Below are 17489 nucleotides of genomic sequence, written 5' to 3'. Positions count from 1 at the left end.
TCAATTAGAAGCTAAAGCAGGATGTGGGAAACATGCACGAAAAGGCTGAATTGGGAAGATAAGACTGATTTCTAATTTCATGTGTCTGTTCCTGCAGATTGCTCCCCCATTACCTGTCCGAAAAGAAGCCAAAACCCCACCTCCACCACCTCCAAAAATTCGGAAATCTGGCATCCTTTCTTCTGAGCCTGGATCTCAATAACGGTCTTGTCCTCTCTGGAACTGAGTGCCTTGGACAGCAGATAGCTGAGAATTGGCCTCCAGGGGGCAATAGTGCCCTCACTGCACAGGGCGGGTTCCCTGCTGACTCACCTTTCTGATCTGGAATGATGCTCACCAGCTCAAAGTCTGGGTTTTTTATTTGGAAAGCTTCTCTTTGATGATGTTTGAGGCCATGCCACATTTCTTCCAGTCCACATGGAATTCCAGAATCGGCCATGCTCTGTGCATTTCTCAAAGGAGAGACCTTCTCCACTATTATTAAATTTCAGCCTCCAGTGCAGGACCAGTGGGGACTACAAAAGCCTGAGTAGTTCTTCTGCAGTGGTGGTGAAGCTGCCGCACTAACCTAGTCACTGGAGGTATTTCTTGCTTTGCTTCTGAAAAGCTGTGCTTGAGATTTAGTTTCTTTTCTCATGTGGGCATACTCTTTCCCATATAGTATATTGGAAGAGATGAATATCAAGTACACTTGAGTAGCCAAAATAATAATATTGTTCTAATATCTACTGTGTCTCCTTTGAGGAAAAGAACACGTATTTTTAATGGAGATTGGCTGCTGTCGGGTATGAATGGCTATCATTATTGAGAAAGCATAGACTCAAACGTGGGCTCTGAGCTCTTGCAACCCACCCCCACTCACTTGGACATGGGAAGCTGCTCTCCTGGGAGTCCTTACACTCCTGGCCCGCAGCCCTCACTGCGCCCTTGTACTAAGGATTCCTTTGGAGCTCATCCATTTGCACACATGGTGTCTTGTCTTGTTACCTCCTCTGAGCTCAAGTCACTGGATATAAGGGACTTAGAAGCCTGGGTTCAGACACTTCTTTTCCAGATTCCATTTGGATGGTCAGTGGCCCCCAATCTGCTTCCTGATTGTACCCTGGAGGATTTAGTGCAATATTTCCCTTTAGTTATTTATTCCTCTTGATGATGGAATTAATTTGATCACTTGTTAATGGTACTAATGTCAGCACTCCTTTTAGAAGAAAAAAGGGGTGATTGAGATTTTAGATGATCAAATGTTATATACACATACATAAACAGCCACAAAGTTACAGACATTTTGAGCTGGGGAGGCCTTAAAAGTCATATAAACATTCATTTTGTGGATAAGGACATTGAGGCCAAATAGAAACTTATGCCACAGGTTCTTACTAATAGCCCAGCTTCTAACTTAGGCTATACCAGATAACACTTAGATCTAGAAGACAGATACCCCTGACAAGCGCCAAAATACCAAACCCGTTGCCCTTGAGTCAATTCTGACTCATTGCAACTCTATAGAACAAAGTAGAACTGCCCCATAGAGCTTCCAAGGAGCAACTGGTGGATTCAAACTACTGACCTTTTGGTTAGCGGCGAATGCTTAACCACTGCACCACCAGGGCCCTACCTGTCCCTGGTTGGAACAATATTTGAAATGTCATGGATATTTCTATAATACTTGGGTAAAAAAAAAAAAAAAATTTTTGGATATTTGTGGCAAAATCAAAACATTTGTTTAATGTGAATCTCCTGAGTCAAAATATGGAGAAGCTTACTGGGAATCTCTTCCACCCCTTGCCCAATCCTCAGAGTAGAGGGAGCAGAGAGAGAGATTTCAGAGGCTCAGTTGTCAGCAGTGAGAATTTGGATTTCCCTACCTGGCTCTTTGTTTTTATGCCTCCTTTCACCGCCACTGCTTTTAGGAAAGGCATTGGAGTTCATCACAAGGATCAGGGAACCAGAAACCTCTGAGGCTTGTCTAGCGTTACTCAAGAAATTAGTATTCATATTCTAGAAGTGGTGTGTGAAACGGTTATTCTTCACCCCCATCATGAGAATCTACAATGTCGTATAATGGAAAGAACATGGGCTTTGGAATTGAATGTGTTTGGTTTCAAATCCCAGCTATGTCAGCTATTTATTAACTTGGCAAATTCACACACATTATTTGAAATTCTTTGAGCTTTCGTTTCCTCACCTTTAAAAATGGGGATGATACCTGCCACACAGGTTGTTGAATTGGTAGATACTCACAAAACATTCCTTTGTTTTCTCTGTAGAGTAAGATCTGAAACTCTCTGAGAGCATTATGGATACTCTGTTTTCCCAAGGGAATTTGGAAGGTGGGTGCAGGTTAACCCTCCACATACAGGCCCTCTTCAGAAGATGGTGTCTTTTGAAGTCTTTTTATGTAACTTATGGCGAGGGACAAAGTGTTACAAGAATTGAAGAGGATTTTAAGTGGAAAAAACTCAAGCCCTATAGAGAAAAAAGGAAGGAACAGAAAGAATATGCAGGGCTTATGTGAAACCTGGAACAGCTTCTGAGAAGCTGCCCGTCAGCTGTATGCCTCACCCTAGTTTCAGGCTACCATTAGAAAGATATAAACGGGGTCATGAGAAAAGCAAAACCTCTAGCCTCTCCTTTGAGAACAATGGGAGTGAACCCATGCCTGATCTCGGAGCAGAGGCTGTGGAAATCTGACACTCAGTGCCCAGATGCCTTCCCCTGTATTATATGACATTCCATATGATCGCCTTTCCACATGAGTGGAAATAATAGTTTCACTCTTTCCTGAACCCGAGGAATTCCAGGTAATGTTGTGGAATAATAAATCACAGAGGACTTTGGGAAGGTCACCTCCTTGGGAAGCTATTGGGTAGAAAAGAGTCCTATCTGACAGAAAGTCATGAATAATGTCTGAAGTCAGAGAGGAAGAGTGCAAAATAAATGCCTTATGATTGATGACATTAAATGAAGAAGAAATGAGAGACAGGGAGAGAAACAAGAAAGAACCCAGTCTTTATTTTTCCTTGCTAAAAACTCTGTAATGTTATAAGAATTGAAATAAGCCCTAGGATTCTTACAACCTTATGAATATTTGTTCTTTATATAGGTTTTTTTTCTTTTTGAAATCTTTTCTCTCTCTGTCCTGGTGACTTGTCTTGATTTGAGATTTTTTTTTCCAAGAATTATTTCATTCAAATATTTGAAGCCCTTACTGAATGCCAGACAGTGTGCCAGACCCTCCGGATGTGGCTATCCCATGTGTTCCATGGAAACAACCTCAGTATACAAAGACAGTTCACTCTGGTTTGCTGTGGAATTGCAGTGTGAGTGGTATGAGATGAAACTAAAACCCAAGGAAGGCTGGCGGAGCCAAGGGTTGGTCCCTTCTCTTCCACCTTCACCCCTCGACTCCCCAGTTGCAGTCATTTTCTCCTATTAAAAACTAAACTGAGGGCTGACCTAGCCATACTGCAAATCCCTAAGATAAAGTAAAGCAGGGTTTGAGATACCAATCCACCCTTGTTAACTCTTTCCAAGCTGCAAGAGTCATTCCCTTCTAGTTGCCTCAGATCATGGGATGATTTCTTATTTTAAAATTGAGACATAATTTCCATACAAAAACCTGTTGCCATTCAGTTAATTCCAACTCATAGCGACCCTATAGGGCAGAGTAGAACTGCCCCATAGGGTTTCCAAGGAGCAGCTGGTAGATTTGAATGGCTCACCTTTTGGTTAACAGCCAAATGCTTAACCACTGTGCCACCAGAGCTCCGACTTACATGCAGTAAGGTGCAAAAATCTTAGGAATACAGACGGGTGAATTTTTACATATCTATACACCCATGCCACCACCTCTCAGATGAAGTCATAGACTATTTCCAGCACCACAGAAAGTTCCCTTGTGCCCATGGTACCATTTTATAAAAGATATTTGGAAGGCCCTTCAAATTTGTGCCTTTCTTCTCCCTTCTTAGGTATAAAAAAGAGGTGGGGGGAGGGAACTTCACCATCAATGCAGAACAAGAGTATAAAGACTATACCTTCTGGCAAGTCAAAGGGTAATCCCTGGAACTCTATTTCCTCATTGTAAAAAAAAATGCTTGAGGCTAGATCATTTTTGGAATCCTTCCAGCCCATGCTTGCTTTTATTCTAAGTGAATGAAAAAGAGGGAGAGTCAGTAGGAAACTAGGTTTCTGTACAGTGACTTTTAGATCCACACACTAGCATCTTTCTGCTTTTCATCCCACCTTGTTGCTTTGACCCTGACATACTCTGGGTCTTAAGAAAGATCAAAAGATCAGTGGGCATTAAAGTTACGAATATACCCATTATATCCAGCACACACTGAAATCTGTGTGACACCAATTACCATATTTCTCTGTAACAACTTTATAAATAATGTCATTTTCATGATAGTCTTCGGCCTTCACCAGCCGGGCCACTGTACCTAGACATTCAGTTCATTTTAATAATCATGTCTTCCCCATATCATTTGGGAAGTTGATAAATATCACTTCCTTGGAAGCTTTCAGCTATATGTCTGGTTTTTATAATTACATCAGAAACAGTAAGTTCCTTGTTGGGGGGGTTGAAGGCCGAACCTTTGGTTCTGATCTACAAAAGGAAGAAGTGTTCCATTCAGGTTGATGATGTACTTAGACTCCAACCAAAGCTGATCTCCAGTAGACCCTGCCCAAACTCATCTGTTAGTTATGTCTTGTGAGTTGTTCATCCAAACTTTGTCATAAGCTCCTTTGCCATGATTTTGTAAATAGTTGGATTTCAAACATGAGAGTTTGGAAGGTTATATGCATTGAAGTAGAGGAATTTTTGTTCAGATTTGCTGTTATTTATTTTTTAAATTAAAAATGGAAAATGTATTTTAAAGTTTATTGTGCACTTTGTTTATTTCCTTTATATTAATGAAATGAAACTCCTGAACTTTTTCCTTATTGACACTTCCTTTATGACTCATCACACCCAGAGTTTCTCTGGCCAGATTCTTCCCTGTTAGTTTAAACTTACACTGTGAAGTCATGGAGTCATCTTTACCCAGAAGTAACAAAACTACAAACAAACCACCTGGTCCTTTTCGCCTCCTTCATCCATCCATCCCTTTGGCATCTGAGCTGACTCGGTTTGATAACAGCAATTCGTTTACTGCACATAGGTCCCATTTCTTTGCACACACCACAGATAACTAGGCAGAGGTAAAGGAGGTTAAAGAGGCTAAAAGTAGTGTCTGATAATATGTAAAAAAAAAAAAAGGAAGGATGGGAATTATTCTCAAACTTGTTGAACATAAGTATCACCTGGGGAGAGGCCGGACCCCAAACCAATTAAATCGGAATCTTGTCGGTGAGGAGTGGGAACCAGGCGTCAGGCATCAGTATTTCGTTTAAATCTCCCCATGTTATCCCATTGCTAGGCCAAGGTTGAGAACCACTGCCTTACAGGAAATCTGACTTTAAAAAAGTGGTGTTCAAGGTGTGTTTCGTAAAGTCCTTGTTGGTAGTGGGTCAGGTTGGAGAGAAAGGGCAGCCTCAGTTCGGTTAGTTAGACTAGCTCTACTGGGCTTATGCATAAGTTTTTTGTTTTTGTTTGTTTTTAAGAAGTGTTTCAGTGCTTTAAAACATTTGCAATCTATTGCTTCTTAGAGCAATAATGCTTTACCGTGCATAGGGATCCCTGGAATGCTTGTTTAAAGTGCAGCTGCTTTGACCCCAGAAACGGTTCAGTAGGACTAGAGAACCTTTTTGGTCTGGAGTCGCCTTGGAGAAGCACGGACATCTTCCACTGTCAGAATCTGTATGTGCTGTTAACTAAAGCAATGTTAATGGTTTTTTTGTTTGTTTCTCGTCATCTCTAGGCTATTACAACTTCTGAAAACTTTGCTACAATTATCCATTTTATTTTCAAGCCATTCTAATTCCTTTTTGCTACTGAATTTTTTAAAATATGAGGACTTACTAAATGCAATATTTAACTTTTTCTTGTTCTTTATTTCAAAAGGCTGTAGACTTTTTTTTTTTTTTTTTGAAGCTATATGCATGAGTGTTTCAGAGTCAGTAAAAAGTTTAAACTTTTAATAAAGGAGCCATTGCTGTAATGGAAGGAAAGGGGGCCATTTCCACTCTTCCCTTTTGTCATTTGGGCCGTTTGAGAACCAAGTAGCCCACATGCTCACTTAAGCTGCAAACCACTGGATGCCTCTTACATCAGCATCAGGCAGCTGGATGAGCATCTTTTTTGTGTCATATCCAGGGAGGCCCACAGCTGGCTCCAGAGAAATTGTCCAAAGACAAGCTTTGGCGGAGTACTCTAAACAGGAAGTATGAATTAAATGGGGGTGCTATTTCTTAATGTGTTAACTAATGTAAAGGTTGTCAATCTGAGTGATTTGGCACCTGCAGGCCTCTCGTCGTGCCTCCTAAGTATCGATTAATGAAATAACGTAGGTTTGCTTCTTATCCAGTAACTGCTTAATTTTATTAAAGTGGAAGTCAAGAAGTGGCTTGATTCAGTTTTGGTGATACCTCAGAGATATTTGGCAAATACTGCATTGTGCAGATGGCAAATATTTGTATTAAAAAGGGAATCCTTCCACCACCACTCCAAGGGGTGTTACTGACGCATGTAAAAACTTCTTAGAAGTCTTGCCTCCTTTTTTTTTTTTTTTTTTTTTTTTTGAGGTGGCTATATTGGGGGTGGTAGGTTCCATTTGTTTGACTGAAAGAAGAAAAAGGGTCTTGGTCTTTGCCATGTAAATATAGGCATAGTGTATCACTGTACCATAGCACCACCCTACCTGTGACATGGGGCAGGTTATCTGAAATTTGATTATTTTCAAATGGTCATCTCATAGTCATTTGGAAGTTATAAGGATGAATGAAAATATTAGTACCACACTGTAACCTCATGGGGAAACGGTCATCTGTAAAACCACATTGACATATGGGCCCCAGTATCCTGTTTTAGCTTCAAAGGACAAAATAATTCAGCTTCCAAAGTCAACTTCCATTGGCTGGTCATAATGCAATGCAAAAGCACTCAACGTGGAACCACTGAGTGAGTCTCTTGAACTCTCTGAGCCCCAGTTTCTTCATTTTAAAGCGAAGGCTGTAATATCTACTTCCCAAAGTTGTTATGAGGATTAATGAGAATGTTTATGCACATTCTAGCACAAAACTTGACATTGGTCTTTATGGGGAGTAAATGGTGGCAGTGCTGTTTAGCCAGGCAATTTGGGATTACCTGAACCCTGTCATCAACTGCTGTAGCATTTCTCAAGGGAAATACCATCAAGATCAGGCAGGTAAACACTCCATTATTTTTAGGCTTTGGTTCCAAATATCGATGTGTACCACTTGTTCTGGTGAACTTAGTCCGTAGCCAGGACTAGGAGCCGTGAGAGGCCTCCTTTCTCCTAGGCCTCACTCAAGTTCCAGTTGATTTTCTAAGGGATTGGAGATAACCAGAGGGGGGAACTTCTTTCCAAGTGGGAAGAAACCTTGGCTATCGCCACATATTATTTATGTAGAGTGGGGTCAAAGGTACAGTTAAAATCCCTTAGGAAACTGGTGAATCAGCTTTCTTGGCCTTGGCCAATATATGGCTGTTCTCTTCCTTATAGATGCAGGGTGAGAGTGGAGGAGAAACACCACGTACCTTTGGTCAACAATAGACACATCTCATCTCCCTTGCCATCTGTGGCCTGTGACCCACTTGGAGTGCTCCCTTTTGTGGGCTTACATTGTCTCTTCCCCACCAGAACTCTGAGACAGAGAAAGGTTGAGCATTTACACCACTTTATTCACAGCACAGCACTTCATTATGGACTCTGTGCACTTGGTGTGAGAATTTCTGAAATGCTTACAATTTACAGATATTACATGGGGTTCAAACTTCAGTGTCGGAGTTAGACTTAAATGTTGCCAGTCCTGGCTCAATGGATTTAAATCTTCTTCTGCCCAGTTTCCTCTTCAATCAGACTTTCCTGAAAAACATGTGAGCAACAAAATACATCAAGGGTGATTTAACTAGCTGAATTTCGTTACGTTTTGGACATTTGATTTCTAAAGTGTCTGTATAAAAGGGACAGGTTTGCTTGTTTAGTACACAAGAAAATGCTACAGAGATGGCAGCTGATGTCTTTTTTCAGTTGTTTTACAGACATAAAATCTACATTAACGATTTGAGCAGAGGAGGTAAGGAAGGGTGAAGGAGGATCCATTTCATCTGTTTACTGTTAACCAGCCTTTGTTTCAATCCCTCCTGTCTAATGTCATCTCTGGGAAAGTTCACTGCTTGCCATTGTTTTTATCTTACAGTGAGCAGGATCAGGAAAGGAAAGGAACATGTCTGTCCACTTTTTTCTTTGTTCTGTGAATAAAGAAGTTGAAGTCACTGGTAAGAAAGAGCATTATAACTTATCGTTGTATATGATTTATTCAGGCCTTCCCTGCTCCTGGGCATTAGAGTGGTAGGTTAACATATTTGGTGGGAATTTAGAGATAGTCATATTCCAGTCAGAAAACTGGAAATTAAATCTGTGACTCTGACTTATACACTAGTTTGAATTTTTTTTTTCCAAAACAAAAATAAATCATAGCAGTGTTTCTGATGTCTGCATTCCCGAGGGTTCTCGGAAATGATATCACACCGAGAACAACTGAGGAATCAGATGAAGGGATATGGATTAGCCTGGAGAAGAATAGGGGGTTTGATTTGAACAGACTTGAAGAACTGACATATAGCAGTGGGAAGAAATTTGTCGGTCTTTCCAAAGGTTAGAGCCAAGATTTTAGCAGATGAAGGTTACAGAAAGACAGATTTCAATTCAAGAAAAGGGGGAAAAAAAAAAAGTTGCAAATACTAGTGTTACCTAACCAGTGAGGGCCCTATCACAGGAGTCAGGAGGGTAGGCTCCGCAGTGAATGGGAGGAGGTTGTCCTAAGCGGTACCAAGGACATTTCCATCTCTGAACATACGTATGTGTGTTACTGTCACTGGAACTCACCAGAGCTCCTTTCAGGTCCCTGAGCGGAGAACGCAGCTGGTGAATGGTGCATTCAAAGCGTTGAGGTTCTGCTGGTTGATCAACCTCTTTGGCTATCTGAAGGAAAAGAATGTGATTCTTGGAGATGGAGATAAGGAAATAGTATTTTCAAAAGAGGTTAACTGAGAAACAGCACCTTCTGCCCTCAATCCCTGGGGAAAAAAAAGTGGCCAGCAGAAAGTAAGATCAAGGGGGTTGTGGGACTAAGTGCTGTCACTCTGGTCTGGGAAAGTTGTGGGATTGGGTTGGGACTTCAAGGACATAGATCCACGATGGGGCATTTTTAGGTTGGTATGGGCCTCTGCGGATAATGGAGATAAAGAGACGTTTTCTCCTTAGAGATGATGAGAGTAAAGTACTTTGGGCATCATGAGGAGAGGGTTTGGTTTTTGGTTTGGTATAGTTTGATGGTGCAGTGGTTAAGCACTCAACTGCTAAACGAAAGGTCTGCGGTTCGAACTCACTAGCCACTCCCGGGGAGAAAGATGTGGCAGTCGGCTTCCGTAAAGGTTACAGCCTTGGAAACCCTACGGGGCAGTTCTCCTCTGCCATATAGGGTCACTGTGACTTGGAATCAACTCAATGGCAACAGGCTTTTTTTTGGTTGTAGTTATGAATAGAATTCATTTTTTTTGTTTTTACTAAGTATTTCGTGTTTAAATGAAAGCTGCCTCACACAATCTGCAGAGAGGGGTTTTCAGTTTCCAGGGCTTCTTTATTTAACACTAAGTTATCTTTATTATTTCTCCAAAAACAGGTATTCCTTTCCGATGAAAATTAAATGGGTTTCAGTTTCTCTAGCCATTGTTTTGTTCTTTCCCATCCTTACCCTATGTTAAGTGTCTCAGCCCTGAATCACTCATCCTTTAGGGCCCAATCTGTATCTAAAACATTAAAAAAAAAAAAAAAAAGCTGATTTTTATTAATCAATTAAAAAATTTTTTTTTAATTAAACAGCTCACATATACTTCCTCTTTTGTAACCCTCACCCAACCCTGAGCAGTCTCACTTTACAGAGAAGCGAAGAACCCCATGTTAGTGCTGGTGCTAGTTGTTAGTTGCCTTCCAGTCGATTCCAACTCATGTTGACCCCTTGTGTCGCAGAGTAGAACTGCTGTATAGGGTTTCAAGGTTCTGACCTTTCAGAAGCAGATATCCAGGCCTGTCTTCCATAGCGCCTCTGGGTGGCTTCGATCCACCAACCTTCCAGCTAGTAATCAAGCAATTAACCATTTGCGCCACCCATAGACTCCCATGCTGGAGCTAGTACAGTATTCTAATTTATATGAAATAAAATCCAGCATGTTTTCCACTATACTACCTTGTCTTCTTGAACTTGCTAACTCCTGTCTTCTGGAGGTCTTCAATTTCCTTGCTTAAATTCTCCTATCAGTGAGAAAATTGTAGGGCATGCAACCTTGATAAGGATATTTATTTAAAAATTATAAAAATGTAATACTGGCCTAATATTGTAGACATTTTTAACAATGAGATAGGAAAAAAAGCATAAATAGAAGTTATAATATTTTTTTCCAACCCCCAGTGAATCATCTTGCACTTAGATACTCCATCCCGTTGTTTTCTAATTTCTTTGACAATTCTTTATACTCAGCGTAAGACACACTATCTTGGGCATATTACTATATTCTCTGGAAATTTTTCCTGCCCTTTGTTTCATTCACTCCTCTCTGAATTGAAAGTAGGCATAGGACTTATACTTTTTAAGTGTCTTGTCTCCCTTGGATTCCTAGGGGAGAGCCTAGAGGAGTGCCCTTGGGCACAGAGTAAATATTTAGCTGGTTTAAACAAATTGGAATAAGTTCAGTCGTATTTTGAAGCTGAGAGAAACTTACCTCTTGGAAAGAATCAATCAAATTGTCAGCGTTTCTCTTTCCTCCAGGACGCAGTCCATAGGACCAGTGTTGGCTGGAGCAGCCCACCACACATAAAGTCAGCAGAATAAGTCCAGCTAGAAGTTTTGGAACCATCTTCATTCTAAGGAACATCAATGTGCAATCAAAATATACCCAGACTGGGTTGAGTAAAAAACAAAGACCTCTTTAGTGAAAAGTCTAATCGTTGTATCCCCTAAGCCTGCAGAAGATGTAGGTATCACCTACAATTTTCAGACAAGGACACTGGAACACAGAGACAGCCACTTGCATGCTTTGAGTCCCCTGGCTACTTAGGGACAAAAGTCAGTACTTTAAATTCACGTATTTCAGTATTATTGCCACTTTCAGGTGTTCGATCAATGAGTCAATACCAGAAAACCTGGCTTCTTCCAACATATCTATCAGAACAAAAGCAATTTGACTTTTACAGGAAACTATTCATTTTAATGTTTATAAAATTCTTTATGCTAAATTTTCATAATAGAACTGAAATTGAACATGTAGGAGGTGATCAGTCAACATAGAAGAAAAGTACCTTATGTTTAAAATATTTTCTAAATATTTAGGCCATTTTTTTTCCCAGGGGTTCAGAGAAGAAGGTGCTATTTGGAACACAGAATATTTCAAAATGCATAAAACAGGGTTTTTTTTTTAAGTTTATATTCTGCAATAGGAAACTAATGAAAGCCTTCCCATGATTCTACCCTTATCAAGTTCACCTTTTTGCCTTAACATTTTCCCTCCTGTGGGTTGGTTTTCAACTGTATCATTCCTGAGGTAAAAAAAAAAAAGCAAAAACTGCGCCATCTGCTCTGAAAAGTAGCTCCTACCAAGAATCTCTGGCTAATATAAAGTTACTTGACATTAAGTGGCTACATGGCAGCACTAATTACATTCTGCTAAGTGTCTGTCCTCTAGCCTTCCAAGTGTTACTGCTGGCTGGACCATCTGTGAGAGTCAGAGAGGATCCAACACAGTTCAAAGCATGAAGTCCCAGACCAGATGGCTCTCTGGCCAAGGGTGCCTCTAATTCCCTAATGAAATGTGGGATTCTCACAAAAAGTCTTCAAATTAATTTTCATTTGATGGGTGAAGAAGCTAAAGACAAAATCAAATATTGGTCAGTGAGGGGTTGCAGTTTCTAAAAGGCTGGTTCTCTGGCCGGTGGTGACAGGGACAGTGAAGGACAAGGTTTCTTTAGATATTGTCACACCTGAATTTAATCCCTGGGGTGTAAAACTCCCTACAGTTATACAATAGCATGCAGTCAAAATACAGAAAGAAAGAAAAGGAAGTGCTAGCAATACAAAGCATTTTACCTGTTTGGAGACAAAGGGCCAAAAGAATCCCCAGCTTCCTTCGGAGTGTACTGAGTACTGGTACTTTTCATTTTCCTATATTCCCTTTTTATATGAAACTTTCTAAGACACTGTAATCTTTCCTGCTGGTAAATTATGTTGTACATGGGCAATGATTTTTTTCTAATAGTAATTTTTTAATCCGCACATAAAGCCCTTTAATCGTGTTTGTAATTGGAATGTTCCCTGGTGTATCTGTTAAATTTACTTAAACCTAGCCATTACAACCTCAGCTAAGACCTTGATAGCTGATGCCCCAATTCAAAGAGATTAGAATGTAGCTAGTTTGGTTTCCCTTGAGGAAATTAGCAGGCCAATCAAGAGTTCAAGGAAAATAGATGTCTTAGATTAAAAAAAAAAAAAAAAATTTTTTTTTTTTTAAGTGAGGTTAAATGCACACATGAAAACTTCCACCAAGGAGGCCATATACTATATGTAGAAAGAAGTTGACTCAAGATACGTAGCAACTGGTGCCAGCTCTTAGATTTCTCACTTGTGAAAAGAGAGATTTAGCCCAGATGATCATAGCGTTCCTTCCAGTTTAAAAAAAAAAAAAAATGATTTATAAATAATAATAATAAAGTGATTGTTGGCAGTCAACGTACCAATTCACCTCATGCGCAGCCACCGCCTGTCAGCGGAGGCTTGCATGTTGCTGTGATGCTAACAGCTTTCAGCAGAGCTCCAGGCTAAGACAGACTAGAAAGAAAGGCCTAGCGATCTACTTCCAAAGCCAGTCTGCAGCCAATCATGGGGGTGGTACAGGACCAGGCAATGTTTCTTTTCTGTTGTGCATGGGGTCGCCATGAATCAGGGCCTCACTAGATGGCAGCTAACAACAACCAGGCCTAGATGGGATCCTAAATTGTGTGAGGTTGGAAAATTCCTGCCTCCTATCCAAGTTTCCGGAAACCCTGGTGGTGCAGTGGCTAAGTGCTATGGCTGCTAAACAAAGGGGTGGCAGTTCGGATCCCCCAGGTGCTCCTTGGAAACTCTATGGGGCAGTTCCACTGTGTCCTATAGGGTTGCTGTGAGTCAGAATCAACTCGATGGCACTGGGTTTGGTTTTGGTTTGATCCAAGTTTCCCTCCTTGACTTATCTTGCGGGAAGTCTTCCACAGCACCAAAACAAAGCTGAGGAGAAACATTGTCATTAGAGTACTGCACGCTAAGAGTGGCGCAAACGGTTAAGCACTCGATTGCTACCTGAGAGGCTGATGGTTTGAAAGCACCCGGAGGCACCTCAGGATACAAACCCAGAGATATGCTTCTGAAAGATCACAGCCTTGAAGACCCCATGGAGCATCTCTACTCTGCACACCTGCGGTCGCCATGAGTCAAAATCAACTCAACAGCAGCTAGCAACAAGAACAAGACTACAAAGGGCAGATTTATGCCAACAGTTCAACTCCTTTCAGTAGATGTTTATTGAATATTCGATAGTGAATATAAATGTGCAAATCACTGTGCGAAGATCATCGTGAGTGTAGATGAGAAATAATGGCTACATGGCGTGTGAATAAGACCAGCTTCGTTCATTATGACTGCTCCTCAAAGTGGGTATCATTGTCGCAATGTTAGAGATGTTCCATCCTAGCAGTGTGGCCTTGGACACATCGTTCACATGGTTACACATCTCTGAGCCTCAGTCAGCACAAGTATTAAAAAAAGAGAGAGAACTATTACTCTACTACATTTATTTGAATGCCTGATTGCCTTCCCCTAATCTACCATGGACTGTAATCCCGTTACAGTTAAGGATCCCATTTTATACAAACATCTGTTAATAATTCTCTGGCTTAGAGTCAACATCCAATAAGTATAGGTTTGAATGAATAAATGAATAAGTAAATAGAAGGCAAAGACCTTTTGACCAGGTTAGGCCTAATACCCCCTTTATTTCTGTATTCAAAGATATGTGTTATTTAAAAAAAAAAAAAAACCCAGTGCCGTCGAGTCGATTCTGACTCATAGTGACCCTCCAGGACAGAGTAGAACTGCCCGATAGAGTTTCCAAGGAGCGCCTGGTAGATTCGAACTGCCGACCTCTTGGTTAGCAGGCGTAGCACTTAACCACTATGCCACCAGTTATTTAGTGTAGAATTAAACCTAAGATAGTGTATTAATACCATGTACCATTTGCTGTAAAGTCTATTACATTAGTTAAGCTATAAAATGGTTAAAAATAACTGGATATTTGTCCATTTTAGACCTAGGATTGGCAATGTCTCCTTGGGTATGATGCTAAAACAGTCACTGCCCAGTGTCTTATGGAATAATTACATTCGCAAGGATTTCAGAGTGAAGAATGACAGTGTCCTGCTCAAATAAACTCCCTTGCTTTCATCTCTGTGGAGATTGTCAAAGCCTCATGATAGGGGAGAAAAGGAACAAACTTTAAAATAAAATTGGATTACCATGCAAACAGAGGGGAGTTTGCGTGGTAACCCAAAAGTGTAAAACAGAAGTGATGGAATCTATTACGTTTAAATTATTTTAATTATTTCATTTAGACACTTTGAATAATAGAAGTGTCATTCTGACTTCCAAGGATAGAATCTTGTCTCACTAATACATAGGTAATGAGAAGCTATTTTTTAACAAGGGTTCATTACGTTGGAACAGTGTTAAGTCCAATTGACTTCCTACTTGCTGAAAAAAGTGTGCTGCTAACAGTGTTGCTTAAGCAGAAAATGTGACCTTTGATTAGCACTAATGAAACGAGAGTTAAGACTTCTGATCTTTGATCAGGTTAAGTATCACTGGGTGTTGTGTAGGTTATTTCTATCAGTTGGTATTGTTTGAAAAATACTTTGAAATGTTTAGATGAATACAGCAATGTGGTCTATGCATTCAGTCAATATGCTTTATGTCCTCTAAGTCTGCATTAGTATTATCTTAAGGCCATATAGATCTCAAAGGCAGAGACCAAATGTGTTATTTTCTGCAGCACCAAATAGGATATCAAACAAATATGTACAGGTAGCCCCCAATTTACGATGGAGCTCTGTTCCAAGTTATTTTAAGGTGGTTCTGACTTAAGTAGAACACCTAATTTTTTCTTAGTTTTCATTATTATTGCATTTTATTATCAGTATCTTTATAAATTCAATCTTTGGAGCCCTGGTGGCACAGTGGTTAAGAGCTTGGCTGCTGATCAAAAGGTCGTCAGTTCCAATCCACCAGTGGCTCTCTCAGGGTTTGAATTGTGCCCCCACAAAATATGTGTATTGATTTGGCTAGGCCATAATTCCCAGTATGGTGTGATTGTCCACCATTTTGTCATCTGATGTGATTTTCCTATGTGTTGTAAATTCTGCATCTATGATGTTAATTAGGGGGGATAGGCAGCAGTTATATTAATGAGGCAGAACTCAATCTGCAAGATTGGATTGAGTCTTGAGACAATTTCTTTTGGGATATAAAAGAGAGAAGTGAGCAGAGAGACAGGGGGACCTCATATCACCAAGAAAGCAGCACTGGGAGCAGAGTGCATCCTTTGGACCTGGGGCCCCTCTGCAGAGAAGCTCCTAGTCCAGGGGAAGATTGATGAGAAGGACCTTCCTCCCCTTCCTCCACAGCTGACAGAGAAAGAAAGCCTTTCCCTGAAGCTGACACCCTGAATTTGGACTTCTGGCCTACTAGGCTGTGAGAGAACAAACTTTTGTTTGTTAAAGCCATCCACTTGTAGTATTTCTGTTACAGCAGCACTTGATGACTAAGACAGAATTTGGTACCAAGAGAGTGGGGTGCTGCTCTAACAGATACCTAGAATGTGGAAGCAATTTTGAAACTGTGAATGGATAGGGGACTCAGAAGGACGTGAGGAGAACTGTTAACACCAGAAATGGCGCAGATGGCGAGAAGCAGCAGTGGAGGACCAGCAGCAGCAGAACCAGGAGACCAGCAAGAGATTGCACTGGAGCCCACCACAGAGCAAAAGCTGAGCAGCTTTGGGAAGGAGGCTTCCTGGAGAAGTGGGGGAGCCTCCAGGCACTTATTGGTGGAGCTAGGCTTGCCAACCCATGGAGCAACAGAGCTGAGTGCCTTCTGGCTGAAGTTTAATGGTGGAGTGGGATCCCCCAGGCATTTATCGGTAGAGCTGTAGAGCCTTGGAACACTTGCCCCAGCAGGGCAGATGTGGGCATGAGGCCCAAGGGCTGAGAGGCCAAGGAACCAAGAAGCAGAAATTGGAGAGACAAGTAACACAGGACACCGAGATGCCTCAGTCTCAAAGGGTATAGCCATGACCTCCGGGGGTTTCAGAGGGTGGAGCCGCCATGCACATGGACTAGGGGAGTGGTGCACCTAAAGCCGAGGGAGCAGAGTTGCTGTCTTAGTGGGCCTGGAAGGTGGAGCTTAAGCCCAGGGCCCAGGGGTCTCCACTCAAAATCTGGAGAGGGTAGTCAATACCTGGAGTCGGGAGGGCAAGGCCATTGTGTATATTATCTCAGAGAACAGAGGATTATTTTCAAAGCCTTGAGGGCTAATGTAATGTGTTCTGCTGGCTTGCTTAACCCATAACCATCTCTGTCGAGTCAATTCTGAGTCATAGCGACCCTATAGGACAGAGTAGAACTGCACCATCAGGTTTCCAAGGAGTGCCTGTTGGATTCGAACTGCCGACCTCTTGGTTAGCCACAGCACTTAACCACTACACCACCAGGGTTTCCTGGCTGACTTGCTTGGTGCCAGTTATTCTTCCTTTCCTTCCCTCCGGTTTCTCCCATTTGTAATGGAAATGTCTAGCTTATGCGTGTTCTGCCATTGTTGTGGGGAAGCAGATAAGTTGTATTCTAGATTTCATAGATAAAGAATTTTTGGATTTTGGACTTGGAATTAAGACTTTTGCTATGATATGATGGGGTGAATATGTTTTGCATATTGCAAGGACATTATTTGGGGGGGGGGCCAAAGGGTGGAATGTCACTAGATGACTAAGACACACTTAGAAATCCTATGGGGCAGTTCTACTCTGTCCTATAGGGTCACTATGAGTAGGAATCGACTCAATGGCAATGAGCTTTTGGTTCTGGTTTATTATCAGTATCTTTATAAATTCAGTCTTTGTCTTGGGGGTTGGAAACATTACATATAAACTTAGATATATTTTAATATATACATACATACATAAAAAAATACACATATACGTAAAAAATGGACGTCATTTTGTCAGTTGC

General features: G+C 41.1%; 2 protein-coding genes across 10 annotated transcripts in view; one reads left to right on the top strand and one right to left on the bottom strand.

Moving 5' to 3' along the window:
• The window catches only part of DOCK5 (dedicator of cytokinesis 5), a 233671-nt gene extending 228786 nt beyond the window's left edge, over window positions 1-4885 (top strand). For all 9 annotated transcript variants that reach the window (XM_064272667.1, XM_010592365.3, XM_023550999.2 and 6 more), the window contains one exon: window positions 98-4885. In XM_064272667.1, the coding sequence (XP_064128737.1) occupies window positions 98-202 (105 nt within the window). In that variant the 3' untranslated portion in view covers window positions 203-4885. The remainder of the gene's footprint in view (window positions 1-97) is intronic.
• A 1300-nt stretch (window positions 4886-6185) lies between these two features.
• On the bottom strand, window positions 6186-11423 carry GNRH1 (gonadotropin releasing hormone 1). The gene is made up of 3 exons (XM_023550997.2): window positions 10910-11423; window positions 8888-9113; window positions 6186-6319 (listed from the first exon to the last, which is right to left on the bottom strand). The coding sequence occupies exons 1-3, from the start codon at window positions 11060-11062 to the stop codon at window positions 6186-6188; spliced, it is 513 nt and encodes a 170-aa protein (XP_023406765.2). The 5' UTR covers window positions 11063-11423.
• Between the last annotated feature and the right edge of the window lie 6066 nt (window positions 11424-17489).

The sequence above is a fragment of the Loxodonta africana genome, chromosome 19, assembly GCF_030014295.1.
Source record: "Loxodonta africana isolate mLoxAfr1 chromosome 19, mLoxAfr1.hap2, whole genome shotgun sequence".
Classification (NCBI taxonomy): Eukaryota; Metazoa; Chordata; class Mammalia; order Proboscidea; family Elephantidae; genus Loxodonta; species Loxodonta africana.
This window is presented reverse-complemented; position numbering and strand designations above follow the sequence as displayed.